The following is a 22,641-nucleotide window of genomic DNA, read 5'->3' on the forward strand; positions in this document are numbered from 1 at the left end:
CCAAAGTCATTAAGTGTCGCACATACATTTTGGTTTAACTTTTCATTAAGGCTGAGCCAATATTGATGTCAATATATTCAACATAACACTTGAAAATTGTAATAATTAAAAGTTCTTCGAAATATTAATGGGTGAGTAATTATGCACCATTTTACCTAGACTTTTGCTTTAAAATATTTGAGAATTACATCAGAATATTAAATTACATGTTATAAAAAAAATTCAGGTTTTACAAAAAAAAAACTTCGAATCTTGCATAATTTCCAGGATAATTAGACTCCACAAAAGTCTCACATGGCATTTATACAGGATCCGTGAAAGACCAAAATACCAGAACAGTATCGGCAGATATTGATTTCCGCTCGGTCCTACTTTTCATGGAATTACCCCCTTTATATTTAACCACATGGCACAATTTTACACGAAATCACAGCCTATATCAGCAGAACCAATACAATTTCTAAAAGAATAAACAACCTTAGACAGATCTGAATTTTGGAACTTGTGGGAAGACCAGAAGTTAGTTTGGTTTTGGCTTTACCGACTGAAGATGCAGATTCTGTACCTGGTGGAACTACAAGCGAAAAAGAAAGCAAACATATTTAACAATGACTTTTAATTGTCCAACATTTATACATTACTTTTTTCACAACTTAAATTGGAAATGCCGTGGAAACATATTCATTAAAAAAAACAACTGCTAATTGAAAAATGAGTGAAAAAAATAACTTCTACAAATTCAGACAGAACTAGCATCCTTTCCAATTCTTCATTGCTCCAAATTCCTTAATAATCAATACTTCACACTATGACAATGGCTACTGGGACTGCTCATATCTTCCCTGCGAAGGTCCCCTCCTGTATCTGGCCGTCCCACTTCTCCACCCAGGCATGGGGGCACATGGAGGTGTACACCCTCTTGAAATAATTACACGCTTCATAGCCCTCACCCTTCAATTTTTGACAGCGGTGGAAATCAATATAGCTCTGGAAGCAGTACCTGCAATGCAAATCAGAATGAGCATTACATGGTTTAATTATACATATTAAGTATTGCCTTCATGCTCTGTGCTAGCAAATACGAAGCATATTTTTTAAGTAAGGCCTGTTTGACAATAACTGGTTACATCTGATCCGGTGCACAAGTAGTTCTGCTCATGATTACGGACTCCCGGCATCCCTTGCACAGAAGCAGACACCTATTGGAGTCACATTGTGTGTGTGCATGTGCACTTCATACTGCGTGATTGCAATGTTTAGACGATTGAGAGTTCTAGACAGCAGCAGAAATTCATTGCCAGATTTGCAAAGTGTACGGCCTCAATGCAATGAGTGATAGCAAAGTGCGGAAATCGGTGAGAATGCTCAAGGATGGGCAGAAGAATGTGCATGATAAGACATGCTCAGGTCAGGTCAGCAATCTGTACTCAGCGATGATTTGGTGTGTGTAGTAGACTCCAAAATCAAAGAAATTCACAATCTCCATGATGTCATTGGAATTTCCGCAAGTGTCAAGGTCATTGCTGTACAAAACTGTGTCTGAAATCTTGGATTTTAGGAAACTGTGCTCTCGATGGGTTCCGAAGATGCTTTCCAAGGAACACCAGAGCAGATTAGCTAATGATCCGACATTTTTTACCTGATACCAGGAGGAAGGTGATGAATTGTTGGACCACATCATAATGGTGGATGAGACATGGGTGTCCCACTTGACTTCTGAATCCAAGCAGCAGTTGATGGAGTGGCAACACACGTCATATCCAACTAAAGTGAACCGTGTTTTGGGACCGACATGGTGTTTTACTAGTGGACTTCATGCTGCAAGGGACCACAATAAACTCAGCTGCATATTGTACGACCTTGAAGAAAACTGCAGCACGCAATCCAGATCTTCATGCCAATGTGAGGCCTCAGAGTGCTCGTTGAATACGAGATCAGATTGCATCGTTTGGCTGTGTTCAATTGGCTCATCCTCCTTACAGCCTGGACCTTGTACCCAGTGGCTATCACTTCTTCCGGCATCTTAAGAAGTTCCTTGGCGGCAAGCATTTTGGCAGTGACGAAGAAGTGAAAACGGGAGTTGGGGAATGGCTTGCCTCTCAGGCAGCTGACTTCTATGATAGTTTGGTTTGGATTTAAAATTTTGGGAGCGTCAGCACTTAGGCCATTTTGCTCCCGTCACAATATACGGGGGCCAGCCCCTTACCATTACAAATAGCAACTCTAACGTTGCATAACTAAAAAATTAAAAATGTTCTGACTTCTGTTAAAAGCTGAGGCTGTAAAGGGGCACTCAGCACACATAAGGACAAAAGAACAGGACATTTGGGTGTACTACGTTGAAGGCCACCCCTTACACCCCTGACTTCTATGAGGAGAATCTACAATCTACCTTGTGACAAATGTTTAAATAACCATGGAAACTATGTGAAAAAATAGATCAAGGCATGTAGAACTGATACAAAATAAATTTATTAAAAATTCAGTAGTGTTTTTTCTTTTGGCAAAATGGACCTTACTTAAAAATATCCCTCATACATCTTATTCACTAAATCAACAAAATATGTACTGATTTCTTCTCAACTCCACTGATAATGCGAACAAGAGATTTGTATAGCATCACTTAGTACTCCAGGAGTTTGTTCCCTTATACATAGTATTTGCAAAAGATACAATTCAACTTACATGATTGGATTGTGATAAAGCCATAATTCTATACCATCGTGTAATATAATTTTTGATTTTAATAAAGATGAAATCAAACTGAAATTTACCTAATCAACTTCAATATATTTTTATCTTGCAGTAATTTTCAGTCGGTTAGATATATTGTTCTGCAAAGGACACTAACAAATCAAAGGAATTGAGAGAATTCTCTTATTTTCCACGCAACTTTTCTTTCCTTCCCCGATAAAAATAATGGCTAAACTGTGAAAAACTTGCTTCAGGGCATTAATATATAACAAATTCAATGGGACTTGGAATAATAAAAGTTACAATTTTTCACGTATACGGAGAAAAATTCAAGCATGATTCCCAGAGCCAATAATTCATGCATAATTCCTGGAATTCAAGGAATTCTCGGTGAGTAGCCGCCACCCTGATTACTAAATTTGTTGACAGAACCAAAAATGAATGCACTATTAACAAAAATAAATGTTTAATAATATACATCATATTTCGTAAATTAGATACTTTTAAGAAAGGAAAAAAAAAAGTTTGGAAAGTTTGATAGGTTTATTGGACTGGACTTTCAGTTTTAAGTGGAGATTAAATCAAAGTGACTACACCAATGATCAAACCTGACACCCATTGATTATGAGGCAACACCATTTTAGGGAGATCCAGTTTATAATTATATATAGTTGTACAGTAAAATTAACAAATTAAGAAATATTCAATCTAAAAATGGTTTAAACAAATTCGTACAAAAAAAACAACAACTTTGCCTTAGATGTAGATTATATTTCTGTAAATGCAAAATCATGTATTGCTCAGTAAGGAGAAAATCAGCAATGTTAGGGATTGTTTAAAAGGAAAGGGAGGGGGGGTCCGAACCCATGTGCAACGTGCCTCCAGCACGTATCGAACCTGGGACTCCTTGAGGATTACAGTTCGTAGCAATCATTCATTTGAAAGCACTGAAACTCCCATTTCATATAAATAAATTGTTAATTACTTACGTGAAATTTAGAAGATTTCGCACTTCCGCATTGCACAATTTAATGGTTCAATTCTATTAATTTCGTAGATCCACTGTCTTTATTCACAAAAGGGTACGGCATACGTACCATTAAATTGTGCAATGCGGAAGTGCGAAATCTTAGAAATTTCACGTAAGTAATTTTAAACCGCGTTTACCGCAACCATCATAAATTGTTAATGTTTTTGTAGTCAAATTTCACATTCCTACTAACATTACAAATACTGATTCAATACAAGCAGCTAGTGATAATCTCTAATTTTTTTTTACAAATGGATATTCATTTTAAACAAAGAAATACAATTTCATTACATTTAAAAAAACTGGAAACCATAACAAGTGACCGCCTGTCGCCGTGTGTCCTACATGTGAATCGTGGGTAGAGTACAGATGTTTCATTCTGCTTATTAACATTATACACAGTACGTTTGTTAATGCCCTGCTGCAGATAACTGACAGGAATTCAAGTCTGCTTATTTCTCGTATGAGTTTTTTAAGTCCACTTTATGCATAGATAGGCTAATCGGGACTGAACCTAGAGTATAAAAGTCTGATCTGAACCTCTACGTGCCTACGTCATTGTGAAGTACTATTTCTCATGTTTGTAACAAAAGTAGGGCTAAGCCGATACCACTTGAAAATAGTAATAATTAAACATTGTTCAAAATATTAATTAATATTTGTGTGTACGTATTCCACTTAAATTATATGAATCAAGAGTTTTGCTTTAAAATGTTCAAGTATTACACCAGAATATTAAATTACATGTTATCAAAAATTTTTTTTTTTCACACAAAACTGATACAAAATTAAGTGAAACTTCGAATTTCACAATATTTTCAGCATAATTAGAAAGTGTCCTGTGGCATTTTTGTAGTCAGTGAAAGTATCGGGTCTGTATCAGTAAATAAACTCCAACTGATAACAGTCGTATCCACCAATACTCATGGCATAGCCATTGGCTCAGCCCTAAACACTGAATCAATATTAGACACCTGGAATTTCTTATAACGATTCTACTTACTTTGTTTGATTTTGATTCGGAAACCGTGGATCAAATGGTGCAGTTTGCAACTCTTCAATGTCTGTCTTTGCAGCTTTCGATTTCACGGCTGGAGCCATACTGATAGCTTAATCTGCAACAAAGAAAGGAAATGTTCAGAAACGTTTACATGGCATAAAGTATGAAAGGAGTACTATAAAAATATGCTACTTTCAACAATGGCACAGGAAACAGATGCAATATCTACTAATTAGGTATTCTTGAATCAATCTGCTTCACAATCACTTCCATCAACCATTGCATGTTGCAACTAGGGATCGACGATATTGGATATTTGATATCGCAACATATCGTCAAGAAAATATCATCACAGATGATACGACATGATACTTTTCCATATTGTGATATCGGCGATATATCGTCTCCATGATATATATTGCCAAATATTGGGACGATTTATTGCAGACACGATATATATTGCCAAAATATCATGACGATATATCATCTGGATATTTTTCAGTATCACAATATATCGTTTAAGCAATATATTGCCCAACTATTTGCAACCAATGCTTTCATTAAGAGCTGCAAACACAAAATGTTTACTGTAAATATAAAATCGCTAAGCTAAAAAGGGCCTATTTTCTAGTCTCAACCACCATTTCCCTACCACTACCATACAAGTAAGGTAAAGTTACTTGGTACAATATCTGTCATTGTGGCGGTAATGTGATGAGCACCATGCTCCAGTCTTCTATACCTCCCCACCATAGGTACACATTTTATTTTTGCAATAGGCTGGGTGAACCACAGAGCCACTTTATGCAGGGAAAAGACTGGGGTGAGGGGGCATTTTAAATCATCCAAGATGGGAATCCAAATTGGATATCCCAAGTGAAACACTGCAACTAGCATGTGGTTGAGCTAAGAGAATTCTCAGCTTTACTTTACTTCGTAAAGTTTGAAGTTCAATGCGTGCACCTGTATCTAATCGGGATTGGTTATACCATTTAAAATGCCATCAGAAGAAATTAATTGTGCCTACTTTAGGGATCAAACCTGAGGCTCCTTAGTTAGAAAACAATAGTGTAAACGTCCACACTATTTGCAAGGAGGTTGAACAGACTAAAGGTACAACTGGAATAATCTGAATGACTAATATTTGGGCATTTGAATGGATTTAAGTAGAAGGAAACTTATTTAAAAACATTGTATACTTTTCATTGCTGTGGAAATAGGTACTGGAATACAATACATGCTATATTCTCACCTATTAAGAGTATGGTGCAAAATTACTGGAACAGTAGTATACCTTTAATGGTCATGACATCAAATGCCTGATGTAAAAGTGGTTGTTCTATGAGAAATTGTTATCTCGCTACAACAAATACCTTAATAAATATGGGCACTGCATAGAAAAGTAGCATAAGGAATTCACTCTGACAACAGTAATATTCTTTGAAAGGCATATTATTTTAAAATAGTGCAACAGTCCTTACTTTTCAATTACACCTTCAACACATGAAAGTACAACTACACAGCATATGGAAGAATTCTTTATGACACAATAATATATTAAATTGATTTTTAGTTGGCACCCTGTAAGGCAATCCAGCAGCACTTTTGATTTTCGTCTGAAGTGTTTCCAACTAAATTGACACTCCACCGCATTGACACATATTTTTCTAATAGCCTAAAATAACCTAGTTTCTTCTTGTAACCAAAATACCATAATATAGAGGAATGTTGAGGCAGTTGCACCCTACATCAACACTATATTGTTCATTTTCTTAGCTTTACACTAGCAAGCACTCATACTGTCATTTATGGAATTGCAGATGAAAATAAATTGTGCATAAATTGCAGTATAAAAGAAATTTCAAAAAATGTGTCTCTGTGTTGTGGGTATTAAAAGGGTAAGCTAAGTTTTAATCAAAGTTATCCTTCCAAAGTTCATATCCACCAGCAGGCCATGTAGGCCTATCGCGAGACAGCTGATGGTGAAAATTGAGAAGGACAGCTGTCTCATTTTGGAGTGAGGTGGTTGTGTGAGGAGCTTGGATGGGGTGAGTGTAACTTTGGTTTACCTTCAGAGGGTGTGACCTGATAGCAATTCTTAAGAGCTTAGGAACAAAATCTAGGCTGGTGACAAGAAAAAACTGGTTATTTAGTCCCGCCAATCCCCCATTCATCTCAAAGGTATAGCATTAAGCTGGAAAAATTGTCAATTTTTAACAATCTGATATTTCCATAAAATAGTCTGTAATTTAGTGTAAAATTCTTCATCTTGTTATTTCTTTTATGAAGCCATTATTCACATGCCATATTTTGCAAAGTGGATGTCTAAATACAGGGTTTCTTTTTTCCAAGGTAAAACCAATTGTAGTCATTTGATTACATACATAAAGAAGGTTAACGGGCCATTCTGGTTCTTCCTGAAATATCTGCAATTTTATGTGTGACTGGCACAATTATTTGTAAGCTTTAAATCGATATCAGCAGAAAATGTCATATATTCAAAACTACACACATATATATAAATGGTTTATATTCAAAACATTTAAATTAGTTTTAATTTGTACAAGGGATATATCGATATGATTGTTAAAAATCAATGGAATATAGATACTAAATTAACAAACAGTGTAATGATCTGTAATAAATTGGCAAATAAGGTACTTTTCACTTCAAACTGAATTTTCTCATTAATTTCGGTGTCCATAGTCATCAACTACTTGAAAATTCATTAACTTTGTTGCTTGGTAGAATTCCAGAAGTGATATGTGGTGAGTTTCTACACTAAATGCCAAATCTACTGGCAGCTGACCTGGTTATGTATTCCTATCTGCAAATTATCTACAAGGGGCATGTGGTGAAGCAGGTGGCAACCTCACTTACAATGAACATTCTAACAACATCAGTTCCTTAGAGAGAACATTGCCAAACATCGTTTGAGCATTAAAATAAAGTACTGGAGAGTCCACTCGTAAGAAGAGTCTTTAGAATACAAACTGGCTAACACCTCTGAAAGCCTACCAAGCAATGAAACTGCAAGTTTGCAAGCAAATGGTGGAAGAGGGCACCGAAATAATTCAAACGTAAAAAATATCAGTTTCACAGAAAATTAAGTATGAGTTTTCTTTAAAGACCACTTGATGCACAGAAAGGCTAATCAGGACTGGATCTACAGCTCGGTGTAGGATCCAAACCACTATGTGCCTCCATGAGATATTGAACCCAGCAGTTCTCAAGTACAAATATCCCTGTTTCTCATTGCCCCAAAACAGATAAATGACAAATATTTCATGAATCCCTGTAATAATTCAATCAACTACTTCAATAATGTTACATTATGATAATCTTGAGGGAAAAAAAGAAAAGTGTATGAATTCCCTATAAATTCAATTTACGTAATATCTGTACCCCATCACAGGTTACTTACAGGAAAACAACTAATTCTGTATCTAAATTAATCCACTCCACCCCTAACATTTACAATTCTCTTACCTGACATCAGAATACTTAACCCAAATTTTGGCTTTAGGTTGCAGTTCACTTGTGACTCCTGTTCTGAATTATAAAGACATATTAATAATAACAAGAACCATGCACCAACTTTTCATTGTTGTAATAAATATAAAATTAGGCCAAAGTTGGGACAAATATTCTGAGACAGGTAGATGATCAATGTTCACATTTATGTTAAGAATTAAAATAGGTAATGTATGGTATAGTGAAAACACATTTCTTCAAATTTACAGGAGAAACTACTTACGAAACTGAGTTTCTGTAGACTTTTGGAAGGTCGTGGAAGTGTTTTCTCCCTTCGTTCAACTTATTTGGCCGGTAAATCATGTCGTTTTCGACATAAATGTATCTCCGATGCACAATAGCTAGAGGCATGCAAATTTAGTTTTTGACGAAAACACGAATATGAAATAACATGCTGTAATGTTCATTTCTCATGTTTCTGAGAGGTCTGAGGTGCATTTTTCTACCCTGTTTTGTCACGAAATAATGCGAAATGAACTGCAAAATGTGAAATTGACTCTTAAACATGAAATTTACCGTTTATATATTGACACGATACTGTCTGAAGTCTGAAGTATCCTGTGAGTTATGCAATTCACGGAAAATTGATTAAATCTGCTGCAAATATTTGAGAAGTAAAAATGGATCCCTTTATGCAGGAATAAGCTTAATACTCTGGTAACTACATAAATGTGTTATTAGAAGGGAAGTTTATTTTGTGTAATAAATGCAGTTTTTAAATCAAATTTAGGATTATATTCACAATTTTAAAACCAAAATGTCATTTTATATAGCACTTTTAATGTGATTATTCACCGCTATAACACCGAAATTTTATTTTATTTACCGCTTTTGAACCCGCAATCTCGACTGTTTTTGTACCGAAATTTGCTTTTTTATTTACCAAAAATATGTGCCTCTAATAATAGCTCTTGCCACCATTACCGTCGACTACGCGAATCAAATGTTCCGTGTGTTCGATTATGTAACCGGGCGATAGTTTTACAAGATGACGTGTGAAGGTTGCATTGTGAATTTGTTTTTTCTTTCAATTTAATTTTCTATGTTTGCCTAACCTAACTGAACCTAACCTTCCATGAATGGTTTGTGGATCAATGTTCGCTTAAAAACCTTCTGTGAATAGTTTGTGCGGCATTTTTCGATTAATAAGTTTGGAAACACTGCATATCAGCTGACGATAGACAACGTGAGTCAAGATTTGCCCGCCATATTGTGTGTAACGGAAGCAAATTAGCAACGAACAATAAATACTTGTAATGTGAAAAAATTACGCTTTTTTTTAGTGTAAAAAGCAAAATCCCACGTTCAAAAATGTTCCGCTATGCATAACAGGTAAGTACAAATGTAAATAATTAGGAAATAAACGAGTGAAATGTGTTTTCACCATACCATACTGTTACCTTAAAATATTCTTGCATGCATTATATGATTTGTGAAATTAAAATACTACACCAAGTAATAAAGTCCAGTTTTTGTACTTACTTTTTTCTTTAGCTTTCACCACACCATGAGGCTTCCTCAGCAGATAGGACAAGAAGTCAAAGTTCAACATGGGGGGGGGGGGGGTAAGTTACGTTATAAAAAGATTAAAAAGATAAAACAATTCAGTGCCCTGTCACTCCTTCCTGCTCCATCTCTGTCTGGTAACTTACCTCTCCATGTTTTAAACTTTGACTTCTTGTCTTATCTCCTGAGGAAGCCACATGATGTGAAATGTAAGTATGTGCCAAAACTGGACTTACTTGGTGAAAAGATAGCATGTGGTGTAAGTTACGCCTAATCTAAAATACTATAATGAACAAGGTAGGATTATTAATACTAAAAACATCAAATAATTACTTTTAAAGTAGAAATGGATATCAACATGGCATTTTTAGCTTTCAGTAAGAAGGGTAGCGAACACTCATGTTGCACAAACTGTACAAATTAAAATTAATCAGAACAAAACAATATGGTTTCCCTAATGGAATAATTATCCGTTAGCTCAAAGGAGTAATGTCAAAAATTCTGAAATAAAGACCACACCAATTCTATGCACAATATAAAGCCACTTGATTTAAAAAGAAAAAGGTTCCATAACCAATACAATGGACTCTTTTTACTTTGAACTTAGATAATTTGAATAACTCTAATTCAAACACAAGTTTACTTCTCTTGAAATCATTTTTCATGAAGCATGTTTCTATTAATTCAAACTTTTTTCGTATCCCCTTGGAGTTTGAATTAAAAATAGTCAACTGTGAAAAGTGTGTGTATCAGTTATGAAGAATGCATAGAAAGGAGAAACATATTCACAGAGGACATGCACACTCATACACACAGGAGGAGACAGAGAGGGTGATTTTTAACTTTGTTTAAATGCTCAAAGCTACTAACAACACAAAAACTATACATCATTTTGTGAAAATGTATGAGGTGTTTCTGGAATGGGTATTTTGATCACATGTGCTACCCACTCTGAAAATTTCAAAAGGGGAAAGACTTGAAACACTTGAAACAAATTGAGTAAAAGAGTTTTTGTTGGCATGGTGTACAATTTTTGAATGATCACCAAGAAACTGTTTTACATGTCTATGAGTAAGTTCAAAACAAGCAAATATTTTCAAAACTTAAGACAAAATGCTAGGATATCTGAAAAAGGTTTTAGGTACGCATTCAAAAATGATGAACGTCAACAAATGTTTCTACAAAGTTTGCCTGACATTCAAGACACCTTTCAAATGGAAGTATCACTCAAACCCCTTCAACCATTTAAGATTTTGAGGATAACACTATCTGTCAGACACCACATACTTTCAGAACATTACTTCCAAACTTCCCTTGTGTGTTTTTGTGAAGAAGATACTTTTGGGCAATTTATTATCCACTTGGGGCATTCCATTGTCACGGGTGGGACATGCAGGAATACATTTTTTATACTAAAGTAACTAACTTATTTTAGTTACTATCCGATAGTTAAGCGAAGTTTTTCTTAAAGCTTCTGGGTAATGAAATATGGGTACTTTAGTATTATACGGACTACCTCCAATTAGCTTGCTTTACGTACTTAACGTAACCTTCATATCTAATTAGGTTAGGTTCCTATGGCATACTAATTAGATATTTTTTATTTTTTTTTATTAAAAAAATTATGCCACAGAACATTGTTCCATATATACATTTTGCAGTAAAAGTTTGGTATATCGGAGACACATTAAAATTGGATATTTTGTGTTTCGCATGGTTCGTACTTACCAATTGTGTATTGCGGAACATAGTTCAAGATGCCATTATGCTTTTTACATGAAAACAAAGACAATTTTTCACAGCCAGAGTGTTTTTTCTTATTCCTTTCTTCGCTTCCGTAACACATGTTATGGTGGGCACATTTTGACTCATGTTGTGGGTATGCAGTGTTTCCAACCTTCTTCACCAAAAAAACACCTACACTATGCACGGGTAGCTCACGGATAGCCTCATGAACCATTCACGGATAGGCCCACAAACCATTCACGGATAGCCCACAAACCATTATGCACGGTAGCTGACGGTTAGCCCCACGAACCATTTCCGATAAGGTTAGGTTAGGTTTGGTTCGGTTAGGCAAGCATAGTGAAAACAAAAAGGGGTTTGAAACACTGACAGGGGGTTACATCATCAAACGTATGCAGCATGCAGTTCACGTAGCGAAAGCAATGGCAATTGTGTCTCGGTGAGTTATTTCTCTTGAAAAATACAGGATTTCCCAGTCAAATACATTCCACGATGAAAGAAAATACTTTAACGAATGTTGGAAAGCTTGCAGAAACTCATTTCCGTAAGTAGTTTCTTGTGTAAAAATGAAGAAATGTCTCTACGATATACCGAACTTTTACCCATTTTGTGCATAACATAAATTGTTTCACTAATTACTATATAGACGAACCCCTCACTCCTTTCTCCACTCAGCCAATAGGGCTCTTTTGAATGATTGAAGTGACATATTGTTTATATGAACGCTCGAATCATTTGCTACCACTTCATTATAATTTTCACCCATTTTCCACATCGGAGATATCTTTACATAGTTGGTTTTAGATTTTGGTAAATGAACCAACCCAGGTTTCGGTCTGGTTCTCATTTGAAGTACACAATATTGTAAAGCAGATACTAACCCCATAGAATCTAGTTTGTTATTTGCAATTTTATATAGTGTGCTCGTCAAATTTAGATTAAACCTTTCTTCAATTTTCTCGATGTTAAACTGTGATACAAGCTCAGAGTACGGGGTGAATTTAGGGTACACTGCCTTTTTTGTACTTTAGATACATTTGGACTGAAACATCTCTATTTCCCTCATGTTTTTTGTCCAAAGGCTGCCATATTACCGATGCATATTCTATGAATGAGCATACTAGGGAAACATACAAAGTACTTTTCAGATCTTCCCCACATCCTTTTATGAATCCTAATTTCTTGTACGCTTCGTTAACAATATGATGCATATGCTCGTTAGAAGGTTAGGTTAGGTATAAGGAGGTAGTCCTTATAAAACAAAAGTACCAAAATATGAAACTTAACACTGTTGATTAAACATACAAGGGTCGTTCAAGGTTGACCAGGACTTTTATTTCTAGACAGGAAATATACATATATAGAAGCACCAAACTATGTCAGTTTTTCAAAGTATTCCCCCTGAACATCCAGACACCGTTGCCGTCATTGTGGAAGTTCCTTGATGCCTTTGGCATAGAAAAAAGTAGGTGGGTGTCGTAACCACTGCAGGACAGCATTCTTGAGTTCCTCATCTGTCTGGAAGTGCATCCCGCCCAAATGCTCCTTAAGAGCCCGAAACAAGTGGAAATCATTGAGGCATAAATCTGGACTGTGTGGTAAAACCTCCCAGTGCACGCTGGCCAGTGTTGTTTGAGTCAAATGGACCGTGTGGGGCCTGGCATTGTCATGGAGAAGAATGACGTGTTTCGACAACATTCCAGGTCTTTTCTTCCGAACAGCCCCACGTACAGCACCGTGAAGCAGTGTTGAGTAATACTTGGCATTAATTGTGGCACCCTTCTCCACAAAATCCACATGGATAACACCTTTTATGTTCCAGAAGACTGTTCCCAAAATCTTACCGGCAGACGACAGCGCTTTGCTTTTCTTGGCCATCTTTGTTTACACTACTGCGCATGCACCAAATGTGTCGCAAAGGATCATGGTTACTCGCAAGGAATCATGCTCTGTCCTGCCCTAGTAATGCAGCACTACATTGATTCATTAATATTTTACGCACGAAAGTCCTGGTCAACCTTGAACGATCCTTGTAATTAACCTTAAAATACTTTCCCAGATTTTTAGCTACAAGTGTTACGGGTGGGACAGAAGAAACCCAGCTCTTTACTTGATAAGAAATTAATTTTAATTTCTGTGACTTACCAAATGATCAATAAAAATAAGATAAAGAGAGAAGGTAATTGACCTGTGAATGTTGTAGTGAAGTTGAGGGGGAAATGGAACAGTTAAAGAAGAAATTAATTGTTTTTGGTGGCACTTGTGGGACACGATAAAAATCAAAGGTAAATTAAAAAGTTAAAATAAACTAACAATAGCTTATGTCAAATACTTTTTACATTCTAAATTATGTAGGGTGAGACAGTCAAACAGGAAGATTTAAAAAATTCACAAAAATAGCGACAGAAAATATTAGTTAATTTTTGAACATGAATGTACTGTACACGAGTTGAAATTACTAGTGTACCTGAAAAATGTTCATTTTTTTTTAATATGGTGTCAGTAAGATGGCATCCTAGGTGTTGCATACATTGTCGGAGTCTCAGAGTAAATCCGCCCATGATGCTTCATAGCATCTCCAACGGAATGTTGTGGATCTCTTGCCGAATTCGCTCCTTCAAATCATCCCTCGTTCTTGGGAGGGTTGTCCTTGAATACTTCGGATTTGAGGTAACTTCAAATAAAAAGCCAGGAGCTGCCAAATCGGGTGAACGGGCAGGCCACGGAATATCGCCGAATGTGCTGATGAGACGACCATGAAATGCAAGTCTAAGGACATTCATAGACACTCTGGCAGTATAGCTAGTTGCACCATCTTGCTGGAAGAGTGTTTCTTCATCTGGGTCATAGTCACAGAGGACAGGCAAGAAAAAAGTTTACCAATATGTCAGCATAACGTCCAGCGTTTACAGTCACCGTGTTAGTGCTCAAGGTCATGCTCCTCACTCTCATAACACCCCACCATGCCCGCCAGCCAGCCATTCCTGAAATCTTCCCATTTGACTGCCTCTCGCAACGTCAAGGATGGATTTACTCTTGAGACTCCGACAATGTGTGCAAAACCAAGGATGCCATCTTACTGACACCATATTTAAAAAAATGACCATTTTTCAGGTACACTGGCAATTTCAACTCATGTACAGTATATTCATGTTCAAAAATTAACTAATATTTGCTCTCTCTATATTTTGTGAATTTTTTAAATCTTCCCGTTTGACTGCCTCACCCTATATAATACTTGAAATTTTATCCAAATAACAATTTTGTATTTTTCACTCACAAGATAGAATAAAGTTACAGCATTGTATTAATTTTTTTAAAAAAGAGATTCAAGGTTACTTTGACATGGAATGCCCCTTTTAAAATTATTAGTTTGGTATGAAGATCAGGAGATTCTCACACGGTACAACCAATGACAGTTGTCAGACCTTACCACTCAAATATGGCTATGTAAAAATTTGAAACCAACAGAAAATGAGCCTCCTGATTTGTGAATGTCATAAATACTGTTTGGGCATATTTAATTTTTATTCAAGACAGTTAATTGTGAATAAAATTGCAACTCATTGTCTTGAAGGATAGTGATGATTACACACCATGCTGCAAAAATTTTAACTGCTAAAAGAAAATTATATCAAAGAGGTTTTCACACAATAGGTGAAATCTTTCGTGAACATGTAGTAAACATAATAAATGTGAATTTCATCAAACAAAAAATGTTTTTCTTAATAAAATTAATCTTAATGGGTTTATTTACATCAAAACTAAGTTCTCAAAAATGTGAGGCCAACACAGGGGAGTTTGGAGATAACGTGGAATGTACACGGAGTTTAAAAAAGTTAAACACAGCACTCAAACCTTTTTTTAAACAAGTTGGAAAAATAGTAGCTCTGACAAAACAGGAAATATTGCCCATTTCAAAATTTCTGTCCAATGTTACTCTTCCATATGTTAACAAGTCTGGAGGATATTTTCACATATTACAATATAGTTCTAATGCTCAAGTGCCATTTGCACATAAATGAAGAAAATGTAATGCTCAACAGTATGTTAACAATAGTATAATTTACATATTTATAATACTTACCACTCCATAGGATGCCAATGCTTATGTTGTCTTCATTCAATTGTTGCATTTTCACACTACACATACAAAACTTTGTTTTCATTCTCCCAAGGTAGGAAACTTTATGCTATTAAACTTACACAGGGCATAACAAGCAACCGTATTTGTCACGTACGAAAACAATAATCAGTCTATGAGCTGCCTCAAAGAAAAGAGGTCCATGAAATTAAATACTGTATCCTTACGCACAAAGTCCTCAAACACGTAACATACACTTTTATCACTCAATCACTGTCACACTATAAGGCTTGGTTCCTTAATGTATTTTGCCCCCTTTTCAGAATGGATTACTTAACTAAAGGTCTCGTCTTGCCTTCTTCCTCGCACGACGACTCCTTGTACCTTCGTACCTCTGCCATATAGAGAGACCATGCATCTTTAGGCGGTTCCTCTGGTTTCTCTTCTTCTTTCTTAGGCTTTTTCACGAGGCCGGTAGGCAGAATTCGGCCCCCACGGCGCTTACCAACGGCACCAACCGGCAATCTCTTCTGTGACTGGCTCACAGAGCTATCGTTAACCTCGACGGGAGCGACGGGGGGTACGCTCGGAACCTCGGCACTCGAAGTGCTCTCTTCCTGGTTTTTATGTTGCTCCTGCATTTTTTTGAACATCTCTAAAAAGCTCCCGTCGTTCTTGAAAACGTTTGCCGGTTGGCTCTCTTTAGGATCGGATTCTTTGTGTTTTGTGTGGTCCGAGTGTCTCTTTGATGGGCCCGAGGACCCGCTACTTGACTTATAGACCATCTTGAGCTGTAGTGTGCAGTGAAACAGGGTCACCTATAAGGAAAAGAAACTCTCTGGTATAGTCACCTGCCACAATGTTTTACTGACCTACCTTCCACCAAAGTTCATTTCAGAGTATGTCCAGTTATAAAATGGCCAAGTCCATCGGGTCAAGTTAAACGAAAGAAAGAAAAAAAAAGGCAAACTTCAACCAAATCAGAAGTATTCATCTGGTATTTATATAGATAATGCCACAGGAAGAAATTCTGAAAAAAATACTTCTATAGATTCCTAGGCACCAGAATAGCTCCATAAATAGAACACTAGTTCTCTTCAGGTGCTTACTGCAGTAAAAAACTGAGGATTAGAAGTACTTAAGGATATTTTGAGCCCTGTTAGCCTGCAAATGTATCACACAAATATTTCATAAGCTCTGCCAAAAATATTTTACTCTGGTAATTATTATATTGCACTTGGTGTTTGAAAAAACATGCACATAAACGTATTACATAATGCAGCTTCATATGCTAGGAAGAACTAACTATGCATGCAAAAAATTGATGCTTCTTTAAGATCCTGTAGAAAATTTTCAAGCCTTTATTTCTTTGTGCATAAGCAGTCTGCGATTTTAATTGTACTAACATGCTCAAAATAGAGCACATTGAAAAGAATGTAGGCACAGTAAGATAAGTCATAAGGCCTCTCCAGTGGAAGTAGTAACTCTATTGTTTTTTATCAGAGTCTTAAGTAATTTACTCTGATAAGCTTACTTTTAATTTTCTGCGCAAATTTTATTCGCGATCGATTTCACCATCCATCTGGTGGCTTCGTCAGGCGTACAGTACATGCCTGACAAAACCACCACCAGATGGATGGCAAAATCAACCGCGAAGAAAATTTGCGCGGAAAAATGAAAAGTAAGCTTGAGTAAATTACCGATCTCCACGTAACAGCCAAACAGATATGTTTAGATACAAAGAGACTAGGGTAGGATCCCCAATGAGGCATATAGTGATTCAGAAGTCATTTTAAACTATTGGCCTGGTCCCGTGAATAAAGTGGACAAACTGGATGGGGCAAGTTCACTTCCTCCTGTAATAACTGTAAAGTTTATAATAAATATAAAACTAAATACTTCAGTAATTCTGTTACAAATCCATACTTGAGTCTATTTAATAATGCCATATATGCTTTCGAAGCATGATCATATCTATCCAAAGATAAATACACATCCATTACATATAAGATACATACGTTGTTCTGAAAAGTTCTTTTGGAGTTTCACCTGAAACCTTCAAATGCCCAAAAGCCAAGACCTGGTAGGTCAAACATAGTCCCTATCAGCAACAATGACCTGTATCCAACGGTCTGGAAGACGATGGATCCCTCTGTGGTAAGCCCTGCGACAGGTTATTTTTGCAGCAGATTTTGTGTAATAATCCACGCGAGAATGACACTCAGAATTTTCCATGCGAGTCTTGCCTCAACCACCGAGCTGATCATATCACAAACAATCATAAAATCGTCAGTATTGTCAACACATCAAACATGTTTATGCATGCCAAGTGGAATGCATTTTTGGTTCCTTTGTCTTGTGAACCATTCAATTTTTAAATTGAATTATTTTTCTGTGCGTAAATTGCATAATAATAAATGTGTCATTACTCACTATAAATCGCGAAACAACAGATGCCTAGTGGAAATTAATTGTGAGTTATTGTTTTTGGTTTGCACAGAAATAAATTTATGAAAAACTTGGTTGCTTCGTTCGCAATTCTATAACACACATGCACTTCCAAGTTCATATCACAAAAAAATCATGATTTGTTATTGGTGATATATTAAATATAGTGTACCAGGGTGGCTACAAACAAGGAGAAATGATATTCCCTGACTTTTCCAGGTTTTCCAGGACAAAATTTACTTTTCTCTGACAATTATAAACTAAGTAAAATAAATTACTACTGATATTCTTGTTTTATTTATGCCTAATCGGTAGGGATCTTGATTTTTAGTTATTTTTCCCCTAAATTGGTGCCATTAGACCCCCAACACACAATTCACATTTAAATTTTAGTGCATTTTTGGGGAATATACCTTTCATGGTGTTTTTAAAGTGCTGTTTCAAATTTTAGGTCTCATAGGCTATGCCTCTGTGAGGATTTGATACTTTGGAAGTTATTTTGGGAATGTTATTTTCCACACCCCTTTTTAATTTTAAGATAAGAGGATTTTTCCCAATATATATATTGAAGGGTGCATAATGGCTGTGCACCCACAAATTCTAAATCAATCAATCAATGTCACATGACAGATACCAATATATTACGGCACCAAAAATTGGCATTTTCTTTCTTTTTTACTTTTTAGTGTTATATTTTCCAAAATTCGTGTTTTATTTTAGAACATTTTCCTGCCAACTATACCAAAACGTACACTTCCATTGTGCTTTTAAATTATGATTTTCAATTGTAAATCACATTGCCTACGTATTTTCGTGACAGTATGATATGTTCGAACCAATTTTTAGGAAGATATTTTTTTTTATTTCTCGCTCTACAAATGCCTATGTTACGACTCCCCTGTGGCGGTAGGTGAGCACTCAATCCCTGCCCAAATCACACCACTTAGCTCGGTAATTCAAAATACTTCTCGTGCAGGGGCGGCGCCAGAAAATTTTGACCGGGTGGGCAGGATCAATATATTGATAAATTAGGGTGGGCAGATACAAAGTATAGATGAGTTTCACAAATACGCATTCTCTCTCCCTCTCCCCTGATATTAGTTTGTATTTCTTTCCCCATTTCTTTTGCTGGTGTACATTTTCTTATATATCCTTTACTTACTTTTTCCCTCTGCTTGTGTCCCTCCCTTCTCTCTCTCTCTTCCCACACACACACACACACATGCATGTGCGCATAATCTTTTCATAAATTTTTTCTATTCAAATTTCTCACCTGAAATCTTTCTATTCACTGCACACTAGAAAAATGTGGCGAAGGGACTCGATGGTGTCACCTATTGAATTTAAAGAAAACAAACAAAGTAGTAAGTTTCTTCGTCAGAATAGTCAAACACAGATGTCCAGCCCTTGCAAATTTCTCCAAACAAGAAATTCTATCCACTCTACAAATTCATGACCCTTCTCTCCGCCGTCAAACTCTCAGATTTAACACTACTCTTCCGAATCATTAATGGACAACTTTTCACCAGCGAACTCTTGCCACTTCTTAATATCAGAATCCCACGTCCAAACAGTAAATGCAACAACTTCTTTTACATTAAATCTTCAAGGCTATCTTTAGAACAAAGATCACTTCTCTACAGGCTACAAACCGTTTACAACTCATTAAAAGATGCTCCGGGCTTCCATTTATCAAAACAGACTTACAGAACGGCATGCACAAAGCAGCTGAAGAGTAAATAATATTCTTTTTGCCCTAGTTGTTATTCTTGTTATACATGTATATGTGTGTGTGTATGTGTCCATCTTATTATTTTGTTTATTCTTTTCCGGTCGATATCCTGATGTAAAATGGATTTTTCTGTATTCAGGACTTTTCAAATAAATAAATAAACACATTACAGGTTTTGGTCCTGGCCCGTAGCCAGGATTTTATTTCGAAGAGGAGGGGGGCTAATCCTTTATCAACAGCCGCTATCTAAAATCGAAAAAGTTGGGAGGGTAGAACCACTGAAGATGAATTTCTCACTATATTACAACTTATTACACAAGATGTTTAATCTTGCTAAGGAAGTAAAACTAATTACCACTATACATTAATTAAATGTAGATATTGTACGATTTCGGGAGGGGGCTTTATACCCCTTAGCCCTCTCCCTGGCTACATGCGTGTCTTGACAACTCAAAGATATGCTTGCTGCTGCTCAGGGTTTTCTCCTCTCTATAAGTTCTTCTGTCTTTCCTGTGTCAGTCTTGCTTGATATAATCTCCCTACTTCGCCCTCATTTAAGCCCCCTTCCTTTCATTGCATCTACCTATCCATGCTTTTAATTGCTCACTGTGTACTTTGGTTTGTATAGTCTTATCCCTTTAAGTTAAGAAAGAATTTTCCACACACTACTTTATTAGGTGAACGTACAAATAACAGTAGAACTGTACTCTTTAATTCATGCAAAAATTATAAAACGCAAGGAATAAATTCTTTATCAATGCAAAAGGCAGTGAAAGTTATTAGGTTTCACGTAGTATTTACATTTGTGAAACGAGCGCCGTCCTATGAGAGGGGCAAGGCTTCGCCCTACTTGGAGGAAAGCTGCCTAGAAGCAAAAATATTTGAAATGTAATTTTAGCATACCCGGTGGAGGAACAAAGTAGTTCAGATTCCACTTGAAACTGTAGGTCCGGTCCCCATTAGCCTTACTGTGTATTAAATGGACTTGGAACAGAAACTAAAAAAAATCAAATGTAATTTTTAGATTCGGAAAGCAAGTTATGCCAGAATTCGATATTTACAGTTGCGCAAGTTTCAAATGCCCTCCTTTAATTGCCACTATTAACATCCTTTACGAAATGAAATACCTTGTTCTTTTCTTGCAATACAAGAGAAATACGGTGTGGACATTATATATTCAAGGATGGCGCCAGAAAACATGTAAAGACCAACAACAGTGAAGTGTATTTTTTTTTGTTTTTTCTTCTCCATAGTTCAAATGAATGATTTGTGCATTCATAAACACTACTTCACACAAATTAACATTTTACACTGTTATCACGTTTGCAAAAAATCAAGGCCCCTGCTAAAACTGGAACTTACTTTCTGGATGCCCCTCGTATAAATCAGTAGATGAAATGTGAAAATTTAGCAGGCTTTGTAGATAAGATTTAGCATAGTGCGGGGGCAAAAGGGGCAAAAATTGGGGGCCCGCCGCCACTAGCTTTTATGACTGAGTGATTTGTGTAATTATATTAAAAAATTTACATATTTATTATTAGTATTTTATTTCATAACATTGCACATTAACTTGACTCAGTGACAGATTAATATCCATCTCTCATGAGTTTAAACAGACAGGACAAAGGGAAGGGGGGGGGGTGTTAATTGCAATATGAATGTTGCAGAAAACTTGAGGTTAGGAGCATGCGCTTGTTAAATTTTTATAACGTTTACCAATGCAGATTTCCGTTTCACATTTTTGTGATACTATTCAACATATATATATATATCTTGATTTGTTGAATTCTTCTTGATATCGAAGAATAGTTCAATGTCATTGTAACCGCATCGTAACTTGTGCAAAACCAGCATTATGCCAAGGGGAAGAAAGAAACCTTTGTAGAGATTGCTAGATTAAATAAGTGAACCTGAAGAGTAATAAAATTCCAGCAGCATATTTGCAGTAGGGCAGCAGACTATGACTACGTTTAAGCATGTGACTTTTGTTGGATGTTCCATGTGACAAACGTAAACGACAACAAATGTCATACTGGAACATCGGATTCATAAGAGCGCAATGCATGCAATTTTAATTGGATGTCGCAGAATGACAAATATCGAACTGCTACTGAACTTTACACAAAAATCGCATGCTTAAACAGAGCCAAAAAGTTTGTTCAATGAAATGTGGTACCACAGCAGACAAACGTGGATGAACAAGGCTCTGTTTATGTTGGAAGACCAACACCTGTAGACAACATTTTGGAGGCACTTAATTGAGGCCGGCAATGGTCGAATATGTGACAATTTAAGAGAAAAATTCCATGTCAGCACAAAAACCATTCCATAACTTGTCCATCAACTTGAAAAATTATGCAAGGTAGGTTGATGGTTTCCATCCCCTCCCCTTACTACTCCCATACAGAAAAGAAAAAATAATTCAATGCATTTTCACGTAACATTTAGAAGCTTATATATTTTCGGACCCTCCGGAAATCTATATATATATATCCCCCCTCCCTCCTATCACTAGTTTCTGGCACTGTAATTGTGTTGTGCATAAAAGAGACCTAAAAGTTGATGCTCAGACTTAGCAACAAGATTTCCTGTTCCCGTGCAGCACTTCATAACGACATCCGACAACTATCAGATGGTGCCACAGTTGTATGCCCCCAACACATATGGTGCATCTTCGAGGCATTCGTCACCATCTTTGAAACTTTTCAACCTCAGTTGCAATATCCGCTTGACTTTTGTTCCAAGTTTACACTCACAGAACATACAGACTCTACACATCACACTGTTTGGAGCACCGATGCTTCACCTGACCTCTCTGACATTCATGTTGAACTGCACCGACCAAAACCTGCCGGTTGATGTGTATA

The 22,641-nt window shown here is 36.3% G+C and overlaps 1 protein-coding gene across 5 annotated transcripts in view; it reads right to left on the reverse strand.

Moving 5' to 3' along the window:
• Nucleotides 1–599: 599 nt before the first annotated feature.
• COX6B (Cytochrome c oxidase subunit 6B) overlaps nucleotides 600–22,641 on the reverse strand; it is a 36,269-nt gene continuing 14,227 nt past the window's right edge. For 2 of the 5 annotated variants that reach the window (XM_083136593.1, XM_083136595.1), the window contains exons 2-3: nucleotides 4,728–4,839; nucleotides 600–1,000 (exon numbers count right to left, since the gene is read on the reverse strand). In XM_083136593.1, the coding sequence (XP_082992719.1) occupies nucleotides 832–1,000; nucleotides 4,728–4,825 (267 nt within the window). In that variant the 5' untranslated portion in view covers nucleotides 4,826–4,839 and the 3' untranslated portion in view covers nucleotides 600–831. Of the gene's footprint in view, nucleotides 1,001–4,727; nucleotides 4,840–8,213; nucleotides 8,277–15,597; nucleotides 16,413–22,641 lie in introns of those variants that run through there. The other 3 variants (XR_014443417.1, XR_014443418.1, XM_083136594.1) reach the window with 2 other exon arrangements.

The sequence above is a fragment of the Lepisma saccharinum genome, chromosome 15 (genome assembly GCF_977018435.1).
Source record: "Lepisma saccharinum chromosome 15, izLepSacc3.1, whole genome shotgun sequence".
Lineage (NCBI taxonomy): Eukaryota > Metazoa > Arthropoda > Insecta > Zygentoma > Lepismatidae > Lepisma > Lepisma saccharinum.